Source organism: Terrapene carolina, unplaced genomic scaffold (genome assembly GCF_002925995.2).
Source record: "Terrapene carolina triunguis isolate 2854851 unplaced genomic scaffold, T_m_triunguis-2.0 Scaffold34021, whole genome shotgun sequence".
In the NCBI taxonomy this organism is placed as follows: Eukaryota; Metazoa; Chordata; order Testudines; family Emydidae; genus Terrapene; species Terrapene triunguis.
The window spans coordinates 3,029,571-3,044,559 of NW_020698372.1; the positions used below are offsets into that span (position 1 = coordinate 3,029,571).

The window sequence follows — 14,989 nt, forward strand, 5'->3', positions numbered from 1 at the left end:
TATTAAAATATATATTGTTTGCTTGGGCCCAGTTTACCAAGCGATCCAGATCGCTCTGAATCATTATTTACCACTCCCCCAATTTTTGTGTCATTTGCAAATTTTATCAGTGATTTTTTTTTCTTCCAAGCCATTGATAAAAATATTAAATAGTATAGAGCCAAGAACCAATACCTCCAGGACCCTAATGGAAACAGACCCCCTCAATGGCAATTCTCTGATTACAGTTACATATTGAGACCTATTAGTTAGCCAGTTTTTAATCCACTTAGTGGGTGCCATGTTAATTTTATATCATTCTAATATTTTATTCAGAATGTCATGTGGCACCAAGTCAAATGCCTTACGGAAGTATAAGTATATTACATCAACACTGTTACCTTTATCAACCAAACTTATAATCTCATTTAAAAAAAAAACTACTCTCAATGTAGTAGAGGAAAACTCTTCCAATGCATCCCCTGCCTTAGGGGGGACTCTACAAAATGGCTACCATCTCACACTTTTGTGCCCCCTCCCATGCCCTAATTGTTTCCCAAACCTTTCACCTGTTTAAGCATGAATAATATAACACATCATTAGTTTGCTGTATTTCAGACCTTAATATTGGAGCCTCCATGGAGCCAAGCTGTTAGAACACTCTGTGGGTGAACTGTGGTTGTAAGCTCCCTTTAAACCACATAAAAAAAAGTGTCTGTCTGTCTGTCTTCCATAAACCCATACTGATTGGATTAATTACATTATCCTCCTTTAGTTTATTATTAATCAAGTCCCTTATCAGTCTTTCCATTATCTTGCCTGGGTTCAATGACAGGCCTGTAATTACCTGGAACGTCCTGTTTATCCTTTTTAAAAATTGGCACAACATCAGCTTTCAGCTTTTTATATTCATTACTATCAACTTCCCTTTTCTTCCATTTGTTTTATGTATACAGAATTGTATTTTTACAGCTGCCTTCACTTCCCCTCTAAACCAGGTTTTTAACCAGCACAGCCTCCTTCCTCAATTGTGGGATTGTGGCTTTTTGGGCATTATAATAAGGTGTTCTTAAATTATTCCCAGTTATCATTCACATTTGTCTGAGTAAGTTCTTTTTCCCGGCTGATATGGCTCATACATGACCAACTAATGATAAGGCTGGAGGCATTGGGGGAGCAGAAGCAGCAGCAGCAGCAGGTTGTGGACAATGCTGAAAGAGTCTAGAGTGGGAGGGGTAGAGTTGTGAAGGGCCTTGATGGTGAGGACAAGACGCCTGCACTTAATGAAGGTGAAACGGTTTAGAAAGTAGAAAGGATTCATATGGACGTGATGTGGCCAGAGTGGTGGGCAAGAAAGAGGATCTTAGCAACTGCAATTTGTCTGGACCTGAGGTTGATGATTGGGCTGTAGGAAGGGTAGAGAGGAGGAGTCTAGGATAGTCAAGACCCAGGTGATGAGGCCTTGGACAAGAGTTTTGGCTCTTTGGGTGTAAGGAAGAGAATAGATCTCAAATGTTATCATGGAAGAACTGACACAACCTAGATGTTGGGGTAAGAGAGAGGCAGGTGGTGATGAATCCCAGGTTGGCCAGTCTGAGTGCCAGGGAACATTGTGGTGGTATCAAAAGTAACCGAGAATAGGGAGAATTGTGAAGGATATCCAGGATGAGATATCAGAGAGAGAGGTCATGAGTGGACAGGTAACTTGAGTGTCATCATCCAGGAGCAGCTGAGATGGTTCAGAGGGAAGATGTGATTGGAGAATAGGAAAGGGTCAAGACCTTAAGACCCCCATGAATTGTGGGACATGGGAGGAAGAGGATTCATTGAAGGAGTGATTACAAAGGCAGGAGAATAAACCTGGATCGATGGAATCAGGAACCAAGAGCGGACAAGATTTCAGAGAGAAATGTATGATTGTCAGTGTCAAACAAGACATAGGTTGAGAAAGATGAGGATGGAGTACAAGGATTTAGCCAGGGAAAAACCTGGGAGAGCAGTTTCAGTATAGTGGAGGAGGTCCAGAATGGAGCTAGAGGAGAAGAATATTAGACAATGGTTCTAAAGGGTGCATCCAGTAAGGTTAGTGGTGAAGGGAGATGGGAGCAGTAGTTGGAGAGACAAGTAGCATCAAGGCAACACAATTGTTTTTGTGGAGGGGGGGAGGCTAGGGCATGCTAGTGATGGGGAAGAATCCAGAAGAAAATAAAAGATGCAGAGGAGCGAGAGTGAGAAAGCAAGTGGATCAAGGGAGATGGGGTTAAGAGACAGGTAGAGAGCAGAGCAGAAATCTGTGTCGGTGATGGGTGAGAAAGAGGAAAAATTTCTGGAAGAGACAAGGAAGGAAGCTGATCTTTAGTGTGAAAAAGTCAGTACAATCTTGTACGGAGAGGAAGGGAGGAGAGATGCGGGAATGTTTCTAGAAGGGAGGCAAAAATAGCAACATAAGTGGCTGGGAGGGAATCAATGGGGCTGGAAAACCAGACATCTGACTGACCTGTTTGGTATTAAAATGCCTTGCAGAACTTGCTGTTCTTGTGCAGGTCTGATTTGAGAAGTTTCACTGTTTTATGGACCTGGGTCATTTGGATGTAACTGTCCAAATTAGAGGTTTCCCAAATCAGTTTCCATAAACAGGATTCCACTCTAGTTTTGAAGACCTGAGCAATTGGAAACTGAGGGCTTGTCTTCACTATCGTGGAGATCAGCGCTGTTGCAATCGATGCAGTGGGTGTCGATTTAGCAGGTCTAGTGAAGACCTGCTAAATTGATGGCAGAGCGCTCTCCAGTAGACTCTGGTTCTCCAGCTCCCTGAGAAGAGTAAGGTAAGTTGACCGGAGACCATCTCCTGTCGACACAGTGTAGTGAAGACACTGCAGTAAGTCGACCTAAGCTACGTCGACCCCAGCTATGTTATTCACATAGCTGGAGTAACGTAATTTAGGTCGACTTACCCCAGTAGTGTAGACAAGGCCTGAGTTCCAAACACAGAGAAGTCAGTACAAGCAGAGCCACCTTTTGTCCTCCCATGAATCCTCCTTATCTTGTTAATCTTGCTCCTGTGGCTGTTGTCAAAGTTACTTCAGCCTTTTGGACTTGACATTAATGAGAGAAGCAAGAGAGAGACATTCAGGATGACGGTCTTTGTTGAGTTCCGTGATTCTCTATGTAGTAGAGGAAAACTCTTCCAGTGCATATCCTGCCTTAGGGGAACGCTACAAAATGGCTACCATCTCACACCTTTGCGTGCCCCCTGCTGTATCTACTTGCTGACTGTGACTTGACAATGGCTAGGCAGTTGATGTGCTGTGACCACAGTTTTATTACTCTAATAGTTTTTTCACTGCCACGTGGTGATCTCCCCCACTGTTATATCCACCTATTACCTCTTGTCTTGTACTTTGAATCTAAGCATTTTGAGGCAGTTATTCTCTTTGTTATGTGGGTGCATGGTGCCTTGAACAATGGAACCCTGAACACTAATGGATGTCTCTAAGGACTACCACAATACAAATATTTAATAATAATAATAATAATAATGTTTTTCTAAACAGCGAATGACTGGCTTGCAACATTTCAGGGGTGGGAAGTGTTTTTGTCCAATGATAAGAGTTTTGTTTTGTTGTAGATTTAAGTTATATATATTGAGCATTGTCACTAGGCATGATACTATACAAGCACTGAGGAAGACCATTCCTTCACCTAAGGACTTCGTAATAAAAAACGGTGGTGAATTAGGATGTTGAGGGAAAGGAAGCAGAAAAGTATATGCAGGAAATGAGAGAAGTGAGGCTATAGAACCTGTTAGGTGCATATGTTCTATTTATTTTGACTTGTAACATCACACACAAATGTGCATCCAGAGCTCTGTGCACCCATGACAATCTTTGAAAATATGCAGCTATACAAGTATACTCATTCAGTCACTCCCCCAAAAACATGCCCTGACAACTGCAGAATTGAAGCAACCAGCCTCACCAATTTCCCTCTTCCTTAAAAGCTACAGAGAAAAGTCGAGTCTTGCAGTGTATAAAGGCTTGTTGACAGCATCTAACGGCTGTTTTGGATCAAAATGGGGGACGACAGTGAATTCCACAGATAGGATCACTGAGATTGAGTTGCAAAGGATATATACATGGCAGGGCTTGAAAAATCCCACATCCACTCCTTCACGAGAATGAGAAGCTTTCCCTGGGCACTGTTGGGACCTAAGCTGTCTACTCCTGTAGAATTTAAGCTTCAATTTTAAAAAGTGTTTCTACCCTTCAGTTTGCAAAAATAACCTTTAAAGAGTGAAATTAATGTAAACCAATGTAGTGTTGTGCTTCTGAGTTTATTCCAGTGCCTCTGTTGCTGCTTATTTGCCAAGCAGTAGCAGAGTGTAACTGAACACAGTTTGACTGTTGCTATGTAAACCCCGTGTGCAGCATTTATAATGGTCAGGAATCACCTTCAGGCTTCTGCTGTTTTGAGAAGCTCTGAGCAGCAGCAGAAAGTGGCTTTGGAGCTGTTCTTGAGGGAGGACCTCTCAAAAACAGAGGCAGGAAGAGGAATAGAATAGCATAGACCATCCTACCTCCCAGGAGTCAGAGGAGAGAGGGTGTGAGAGAGAACAAGAGACAGAAAGTTTCTTCACTTTTCCAGCAACTAGAAGGAGATGTAGCTTAAAATTTACCAGACACCCAGCCTCCAGAGGTTCAGAGATGGACAGCACTCTATTATTGTTAATAATTAATAAGAATAATTGTATTAGGGCTGTGTCTAAAGGCCCCAAATGGAACTGGAGCCTCATTATACAGTCTCCCACAGTATTTTGATACAGTCTCCCACAGTATTCTTGCCTCCAAGTTAAAGAAGTATGGGCTGGATGAATGGACTGTAAGGTGGATAGAAAGCTGGCTAGATCGTCGGGCTCAACGGGTAGTGATCAATGGCTCCATGTCTAGTTGGCAGCCGGTTTCAAGCGGAGTGCCCCAAGGGTCGGTCCTGGGGCCGGTTTTGTTTAATATCTTTATTAATGATCTGGAGGATGGTGTGGACTGCACTCTCAGCAAGTTTGCAGATGACACTAAACTAGGAGGCGTGGTAGATACACTAGAGGGTAGGGATCGGATACAGAGGGACCTAGACAAATTAGAGGATTGGGCCAAAAAAAACCTGATGAGGTTCAACAAGGATAAGTGCAGAGTCCTGCACTTAGGACGGAAGAATCCCATGTACTGCTACAGACTAGGGACCGAATGGCTAGGTAGCAGTTCTGCAGAAAAGGACCTAGGGGTCACAGTGGACGAGAAGCTGGATATGAGTCAACAGTGTGCTCTTGTTGCCAAGAAGGCTAACGGCATTTTGGGCTGTATAAGTAGGGGCATTGCCAGCAGTTCGAGGAACGTGATCGTTCCCCTTTATTCGACATTGGTGAGGCCTCATCTGGAATACTGTGTCCAGTTTTGGGCCCCACACTACAAGAAGGATGTGGAAAAATTGGAAAGAGTCCAGCGGAGGGCAACAAAAATGATTAGGGGTCTGGAGCACATGACTTATGAGGAGAGGCTGAGGGAACTGGGATTGTTTAGTCTCCAGAAGAGAAGAATGAGGGGGGATTTGATAGCAGCCTTCAAGTACCTGATGGGGGGTTCCAAAGAGGATGGAGCTCAGCTGTTCTCAGTGGTGGCAGATGACAGAACAAGGAGCAATGGTCTCAAGTTGCAGTGGGGGAGGTCCAGGTTGGATATTAGGAAACACTATTTCACTAGGAGGGTGGTGAAGCACTGGAATGCGTTACCTAGGGAGGTGCTGGAGTCTCCTTCCTTGGAGGTTTTTAAGGCCCGGCTTGACAAAGCCCTGGCTGGGATGATTTAGTTGGGAATTGGTCCTGCTTTGAGCAGGGGGTTGGACTAGATGACCTCTTGAGGTCCCTTCCAACCCTGATATTCTATGATTCTATGATTGTTAGACTCTTTGCAAACATTTCAGATGGCATGCTGCTACCTGTCCCAAAGCTCACAGTCTAATTCAAGACAAAAGGTACCAAGTCAGTTTACCCTGGGCATAATCTTAGTCCCCTTCCATTTCCCAGCAACTGGAATTGGGAATGTGAGGATTGAGGAAAGAGCAGGTTGGCTTCCTCAGCAGCCCTTTATTCTTCCCTCTCTCCTTTCTTTTAAAATCTTCCTCAAACTATTAGATGTTTGGTAAATTTTCCAAGCCCCGTCCGATGGTGTACTAGATGGAGATTTTGATATAAAGAATAAAGTACACATCTTCCTTCTTACATGCTTGAGAATGCAAATACCTCAGGCACCCCACCCTAATTAAAGATTCAAGCCCTGTCTTTACTGGGCATTGCTCCTTCCTTCTGAGTTATTGCATGTCCAAAACCTGGTCTCCTGGGGACTTTACCATTTATTAGTCTTTTAACGCCCCTGAAAGAAACATTGACACATACAGCCACATCCTCTTTTAAATTGGTATAAAATGTGGGAGAATATGAAGTTTTTGGGTTGTGTTTTAGAGCCTGTGCATGACAGGAATTCATGATCTCTATTGCAATTACTATATGTACATTTCATTATATGCATGTAAAACCCCCACAACTAAAACACAGCCCCAATGATTTTCATTAATCTGAGTCTGAGAGGATGTCTGTGATCTTCATGTATTTACATTTTTTGTGACACATAATAATGTTGTATTAAATCGTTGTCACCAGGATCCAAAGATGTTTTCTAAGCAACTGCCAAAATTTTGTACATAATTCTTTTTGTTCTTGGAATCCTGTGATTTCTTTTTCCACACTTGCGTGACCATTTTATTGCCTAATATTTCTCTAACTCTGAATTGGGAGGTCTGAAGTGCATTTGATTTGGGTATTATGATTGTGTACTCACAGACATCACCCCCTCCCTATCATGCTGAACAAAAATACTGCTGATTTGCCAGCATGGAAGAGGAGGTCAGTAATTATGCGCTGTGGGTTTTATATTACAGTGCACTGTCCTTCATTTGCCCTTTTCATATGGTTACAATAGTGTTAGAAGGCTAGTGTTCAACAGGTACTGGAACAAGCCAGATACCATATTCATTAGGGCAATATACTTTTAATTTACATATCTCATTGGCTAAAGCATAAAGTCAGGAGAAGTTCGTGTAATCAAAATATCTTTTCCTGTTCTCATCAGGCTTCTGTTTGTATTTGGTTCATGGCTTTGTTTTTTTTTCTCTTGTTGAAGCAATTAGTTTTATATTAATCCTCTAATGTTCCTCCCCTCTATGATGATACCAATTTCTTTAGCTTTTGTGACTGTAGTCTCCAATCTATTGAAGCGTGTCAGTACATTTGTAACCTTGCTGTTATATTCAAAGTCAAATTTCTTATCCAAAGCAGCAATCCTTGTTAAATGTATTGTTTTAGTCAATATTTCTCTAAAGGCTTTGGTTTATCCTACGTGCTGGTTCAGCTGGGTGTGAGGTTTCTGGAAGGGGATTAACTAAAACGGTAATGCTGCGGCCTTCGAGGTTGGGTCTTTGACTGGAGTCTCAGGCCTGAATTTTCGTTTAGACTGGCTATTAAGAGAACTCAAATTGCACTTTGAAGGCCCTTAACACTGTCCAGAGTGATGTAACAGAGACTTCATCTAAATTTTGGTGGTTGCTCATATTTAATGAGGCCATAAAGCCATTGGTGATCAGTTTTTTTTTTGTTTTTTTTATTGTTTTTAAACATTCTTTGTTCTGTGAGACCATTGTGTTAGCTTCTGGGACGTATTACCTGCTGTCAAAATTATATGTGTATGTGTATTATATATGTGTGTGTATAAATTCAAAGAGAAGGTTGGACTTTGACTATCCCATATCTATTTGGGTGTTAAGACATTTGTTGAAAATGATAGATTTTGATTTGTGTGCGGAAAAGACTGTTTCAGTCATGGATTGCGTGACTTTAATTGTCTTGACATTGCTGCTTAATAGCAAAAAGTGCTGATATCCTGCTTTTAAAGGTTGTGTAGCAAGTTCTTAAGAAATAGTTGAGTTAGCAACTGCACGTACCAGCCCTTATCAGCCTTTCTCCCAGTCAAATGACCTTGCTCAGCCCATGGGAACACCACACTGTTATCTACTTGTTTGGATTTTATCAAGATGATGATAGTTTTGCGGTCACTAGGGTGGTGTCATGTCTCCTTAGTCACAAACGGTGGCAGTGTTAGGGTTTGCTAATGACAATCCCAAACATTAATTTACCAACGTTGCTGAGGGAAAGTTATAGCCAAGGAAACTGTGTATGAACAGTTGTTTGGGATAATAAAATGTTGGTCTGTGTCAGTATTTACTGTTGGCATTTTAGATGTTGATTTATGTATTATCGTGTTGGAAACTGTTTTTATGGTTACATTAAACTTCTTTATGAATGGACATTTTAAAGTTACGTAGTTAATGCAAATCTCTCTTCTTTCTGTCATGTTTTCATGAAAAATTCTCTGTGCAATGATTACCCCAGTTTCCTGCTTCCTCTATGCTCCTGATTTTCGCAAATTAAAATATTTCTTGGCAGAAAACAGTTGGTTTCTGCAAACATGTAGTTTGTAAATGCAGCATGTTTATGTTTACACTGTAGCATATATTCATTCTGTGTTTCATTTTTATTCTCTTATCTAATCAGTTTTTGGGGGGTGTAAATTTCTGGCTATAAGCTTTTAGTTAGCACTTGCTAACTTTTTAATTAGGTTTAGAGTAGTGTAAGCTAAAATCCCTGATACTGCAAAATTTCTGCAGGCAGTCCTATGGAGTTCACTGGGATTGCTTACAAGGCTAAAAGTTAAGCATGTACCTAAATATTTACAGGATTTGGTCCTAAAATGCTTTGACATTCTGGGTTGGTAAGGCAACAGGATGCCTAATCAGCTACTATTTTTCTTCATTGGTGTATATCAGTTGTTGTCAGTTGTATGCCACCTAATCTGTGGCGTCAGGTTTAACCACACAGCATGCAATTATTTTAAAGTAATTTGGACTTGATTTCTTTATACTGAATTAACCACCTTAGAACAATATCACCCAAACTGTGCATCAGCCGTAATTGAAACTCTGTCAAAGATAAATTCACTTGTGAAGAATAGTTGCCTTACAGCAGTCTCCTCTGCAGAAATCAATGTAATCAACTAATATAACTCTGTATTAACAGTCCCTTTTTTCCAGAATGGAATGTTTAAGCCATAAAAACATTGGTGGAGGGAAAAGAAGAGTTCATACGAGTAAAACAGGAGCTGCTGATCTTATTTTTCCAAATGTATTTGTGTTCTGTTTAGAAATCTCAATATCTCTGAGACTCAACCAAGGTCACTATGTCTCCTTCGAGAAAAAGTCATGCTGTCAGACAAAATTTTTCCCAAATTATTCAGCAGGGTAATAACACTGGTTTTATTTAAGTGTGTCACATCCATTTCAGTTATGAATTGCTTTAGATAGTAATACAACAGTCTTTGTGACATGCTTTAGTTACCAGATACATTACAAGGGCTATTATATTTAGGTCATTCAGAATCAGAATTGTGTATATATTTTATATGCACTATGCAGTCTTATAGGATAGAGCCCAGTTTTGCCAACCTCACACAGAGCAGTATCTTCTATGAGCTGTGCCGTTGGTTCTACTTCAATAGGGACTAATGGAGTAAGACATGGCTCAATGTAAAGGTGACACAATGAGCCTTTGTGCATTTTGTTTGTTTTTACTTAAAATGTTTTTGCATTGAGTTTATAGTACTCGTTCATTGATTCTCTCTTAATGGTTTGAGAAGTTTATAAAGTTTTGTTGTGACTCCATCTTCCCCCTTAAACTTGCAAGACACACTAAAAAAAAAAAAGTTTTTCAATTTGCATTTAATCAAAAGTAAATGTAACTGTTTTACACAGAAAATTCCAGGTTTGAGGCTCTGAATTTGTTTGTGTTGAACAGTTTAATATGTATGGACTTTAAAAACACTTCAGATTGATCATAAGGCCTTTAAAATTCCTAGGATTACAGTACATACAGGACCTGAAAAAAAATCGGCAAAAGCAAATGCCTGCTACAAAACTGAAATGCCAATCTTCTCAGTTCAATATGAAACACTAAAGATTAAATTTTTTTCTTGTTGAGTTAATTGTTTTCATAGTTCTTAATGTTTTCCCAAAACTTAAAATAATTCAGTAAACAGATATAATTTAGATTAATTTTAGGATTAAAGTTTAAGATTCTTATTTTTTGCAAGTAATTCTTAATTTAGTTTAGTTTGAGTGGCAGATATAATGAATTTACGTGTCTTGTTTTCCAACAGTTTTATGTGCTGAAAGAGTGGGCCAGATGACTAAAACATACAATGACATAGATGCTGTTACACGACTTCTAGAAGAGGCAAGTATTCTTTTACACAGCTGTTCACTTTATGACAAAGACGTAACATAGATTGTGAAAGAATCTGTGTTGATAGAAATTGCCCCATTTGTTTTCAGTCATGGTGAAACAAATATTCTAAATGCACAGTCACTACATCTCATTGGTAAGGGACATACCTTTATTAATAAAAGGTACTTAGTTTGTTTACATCATTTGTACAAATTCACCACGTGTTCATACATAGCTAAAGCAGATTTATCTCACTATTGCCAGAATAGAAAAAGTGACATACCATACTGAATGATGTGAGGAAAAAAGTTAAGTTTTACATGAAATCATGATGTTGGCGGGGAGAGAGGGGAAGTGAGAGAGAGTGTATTTTTGTTTTCCAAATATGCACAGTATTATAAATGTTTTTTTTAAACTAGAGCACATAAAGCTCGCAAGTCTATTTATTGTTTATATTATTTATAATATTTATTATTGATATCTCCGTGTTTATAATCTTTAGGAAAATATGTAGTTACCAATTGATAAACAAACCTCTCCTCCTCTCCCATGTACTTTTCTCTGCCGTGTCTCCAAGTTTTTCTTTATTGCATTCTGGTGCCTTTATATTTATATACCCACCATAATATATGGCCATTAATTTATTGTGATTGAGGCTAAACGTTTCAAGTAATAGCAGAGAGAGAAAAATAACCTACAGGATAAAATTTTTGTACTCACTAAATATCCTAATGACTTAATATTAATTGATCAAAACGAACTCTATTTTTAAAGTATCAGAGGGGTAGCCGTGTTAGTCTGGATCTGTAAAAAGCAACAGAGAGTCCTGTGGCAGACTACATCTGTTAGTCTTAAAGGTGCCACAGGACTCTCTATTTTTAAAGTAAATGTAAGCAAATATTTTTGGAAATTATGTTTGCAAGACATTATTCAGTTGAAGATTAACAATGCGGTCTTTGTTCTTGACAGTTTAGAACTTAAAACTTAATATTTTGGTCTGCTTCATATTGTGGTAATGCTGCATTTGTTTCACACTACAAAGCTCTCTTAGTACAGCAGACCCATTTCATGCAGTGCTAACCCAAAGTACCTGAACTGGTGCATTCTTTGACCAGGAAGCTGCAAAGGAATAAGCGTGAACGCAAGTGCCTGCATTAGTGTATCTTGGTTGTAGAATTGAGGCCTTTGGTTATGCTTTCACCTGAAATCTTTAAAAACAGTTTCCTATGTACTATTCATGTTAAACCCCAGATACTTCACTTACAATGATTATATCTGTAGCACGCCATTTATAACTGTTCTAATTACTCTTGTATTATGCATACACGTCATGCTCTTTTTGCTTATTCATTTGCTTAGATTTATTTGCATGGTTTTGTAAGCAGGTATTATATCCATCTGGAAACTTACAAATATCCCCAGGTTTTCTTTGAATATGAAAATTTCTTAAATTCTCTCCTAGCCCTAGAGGCACGTGGTGGTTGTTTGTTTACATAGGGCTGTAGCCAACACAAAATCATTTGTGTGCCTGCCTGGTGGCTGTTCTGAGGTGGTTGTTCCTTCCATCACCCCTTCTAGTAGTGGCAGAGCTGGTCATTCTGCATCTGCCCAAGCCTGTCTCCTCCCTGAGTCCACAAAGCTTGATTTCTATAGACCTGTAGCAGTCTAGCCCCTGTGAACAGTGTGGGATGCACTGAGCCAACAGTCTAAAGCAGAGGGAGTTCTTTCCTCTCTGTCTGGCTATTAAAGAGGCCATGTGACCTGACAATGGTGCATCTTTTGCTAAATTCTCTAATGTTGCTCAGTGAGAGAATATATGAGGCTCATTGAGCCAAAGTTTCTTGTTAAATCTCTTTTTCTCATACGCACATGTGTGGGCATACACTCCTCTCCCCCAAATGGTGACGGTAAGGAGGGACTCCTCCAATTCGATCTGACAAGTCACAGTATCTGTGTGTATTTATCCTTCACAATCTTTAATGTATTTATCCTCACTCCTGGGAGGTAGGGAAGTGCTATTATCCCCATAATTCCAAATTGAGACCCAAAGGATATGTCCACACTGCAATTAAAAACCCATGGCTGGCCCGTGCCAGGTGGCTTAGGTTTAAGGGGCTGTTTAATTGCAATGTAGATGTTCGGGCTTGGGCAGGAGCCCCGGCTCTGGGATCCACAGGGCCCTTCCTTCCTCTCTGTAGTTCTATCTGCTGCAAATATTTTTCTTTTTCATTTTGATCTTGTGCAGTGGGCCAGCTGTATATGCTGGCCTATTGCACACCATTAGCATATTTTGTATGGCCTTCTGGAACTTTCATGGTCTGGAAGGCCATGCATAATTTTGGCTGGATAGGGCCCTTGGTTTCTAATGCAAAAGTAGACTTAGCTTGACATATTGGAAATCACTTAGAGACAGCACTACCAGATCTGCAAACTATCTTAAATTATTTAAGAATTATATCAGCACTGGTAATTGCTATCTACTTTTCTACTCTTCTACTGCATGGAGACACTTGAAATACATGACATTATTGTGAACCCATGTCACTGGCAATGAATCACTAGCTTCTTTTCATAGACTTTGTCTTTATCATCCATATTACAGTCAATAAATGTTAGTAATATTGAGTGTGACAGTTGTCAACCAAAATAAACAAGCACATAATAGCTACTTTTAGCAAATAAACTGAAAGGGATAAATTTAGTTCTCAGAGGAAGGAACTGAGCAAGAGGAGAGAAGGATATACCAGGAAATTGGTACCATTACTGCACGTAGACTTTTACAAATGTAACACAGTAAAAATGCATCTTGGTAATTCAAAATCATATAAGTGCTGCAAAGTTGACACCCTAAATTCATTGCCCTGTCCAAAAGGGCTCACTCTCTAATGCCTTGGTCCTGCTGATACTTGGGCATGTATTTTACATCAATTGGGACTACTTCTGTTTAATGTTAGGCATGTGCGTTAGCAGGATCAGGTCCCCAATCTGTAGTATATTTAGCATGGTTTACTGTCCACACAGGGTAGGGCTGGTCCTGTGTGTGTGAGCAAGGGAGGAGAGGGCGTAGAGAACCTCCTCCTGTAACCGTGGGCACTTGGATGGAGGAAGCAGGATGTCTTTAGACTTGTGTGACTGATGGGCTAGCCAACCCTGGGGAGGGGAGGGGCATGCTAACAGAGCTGGCCCAATCCAGGGGGATGGTAATGCACATTGCACCCTTTCAAAAGGTGGTATGGCTGCTACATCTGAGTTCTTTCATCAAGGGTTTTTGCCACCCCAAGCGGCGGAGGGGGGGGGAGAAAAAAAAAAAGCCGCGATCACAATTGCACTCCGGCAGCAGCTCCACCGCGCTGCTTTCTTCTTTGGCAGGAATTCGGCGGCAGGTGCTTCCCTCCGAGAGGGACTTGCTGCCGAACAGCCCGACGTGCCGCCCCTTCCCCTTGGCCGCCCCAAGCACCTGCTTGCTGGGCTGGTGCCTGGAGCCGGCCCTGCTTTCATCTCCACATCTCCAGGAGTTCCTTCAGAGCCCCCACAGGCATGTTGGCTGGATCAACTCCCTCTAAGTATACCACCTGTATCCCTATCTGAGTGCAGGAGGCAGTGACTTAAAGCTATAGTTTGGCCTACTTGACTTCAACATAGTCACCTCTATTTCTGAAGCTATCAGAAGATCGTATAATACACATTCACAGCTGCTGCTTAAATTTTACACTTACTAGAATTTGTTTTCAAGTGGAGCAGAGGAGAAACCTAGAAGCACGTTAGCATATCCAAGTGTATTCTGTCTGCTTATATCTGTGCTTTGCTGTGCTTTCAGAGCTCTTAAAATATAATCTGTAATGCTCCTTGCAAGCTCTCTACCAAAAGGTGCAAAGAAAAAAGAGCTGGAATTAGATTTGCTTCGATTAACATTTTTACATTAGACAGTAAGGCTATGCTTTCATCTGTACGGTTCATTAACTGTACATGTCAATTTTTCTGGATTATGTAGGTGTAGTCTAAGGCAATAGGACAAGAAAATGAGCAAAAATTGTTGGTTTCTTTGTTTTTGAAGAATATTCATTCTTTCCTTTTTTCTAGCACAGATTTAACCTTTTTTGACATGGGAGAACCAGTTATTTTCTAAGTGAACAAAAACATTGGAAATCAATGTTCTTTTCTTTCCCTTTTACAGAAAGAGCGGGATTTAGAATTAGCTGCTCGAATTGGCCAGTCATTGTTAAAGAAGAATAAATCACTAACCGAGAGAAATGAATTCCTTGAGGAGCAAGTAGAGCATATCAGGGAAGAGGTAAGGTCATACACATGTGTACTGTCGCTACACCTAATGATGCTGCGGGTCCAGAAAAACTCTTCTCTCTAGCTTTAGCTTGTGCGTAGTTAACTTTCTGATTACTTGTGTATAGGATGCCAATCTGAACGATAGCGATTCTAATAGAATATTGTACAAAGTTCATTCTACAAATATGATTGATGAGATCATTCGGCCTACAGGGCTCAAAAAAAAAAGGGGGGGGGGAATTTTAAGAAAACTATGGGCCATTTGATTTTGCGCCACCTCAGGCCAAATTCTTTGCTTAAACATATTTGTCCCCATTTTATTTTGCTTCATCCCCCCGCACTTTCCTC

At 40.4% G+C, this 14,989-nt stretch overlaps 1 protein-coding gene across 1 annotated transcript in view; it reads left to right on the forward strand.

The window, feature by feature from the left end:
- LOC113405017 (trafficking kinesin-binding protein 1-like) overlaps nt 1-14,989 on the forward strand; it is a 118,016-nt gene that overhangs the window by 63,970 nt on the left and 39,057 nt on the right. The window contains exons 3-4 of the mRNA XM_026663870.2: nt 10,293-10,369; nt 14,535-14,651. Of these exons, the coding sequence (XP_026519655.1) occupies nt 10,319-10,369; nt 14,535-14,651 (168 nt within the window). The 5' untranslated portion in view covers nt 10,293-10,318. The remainder of the gene's footprint in view (nt 1-10,292; nt 10,370-14,534; nt 14,652-14,989) is intronic.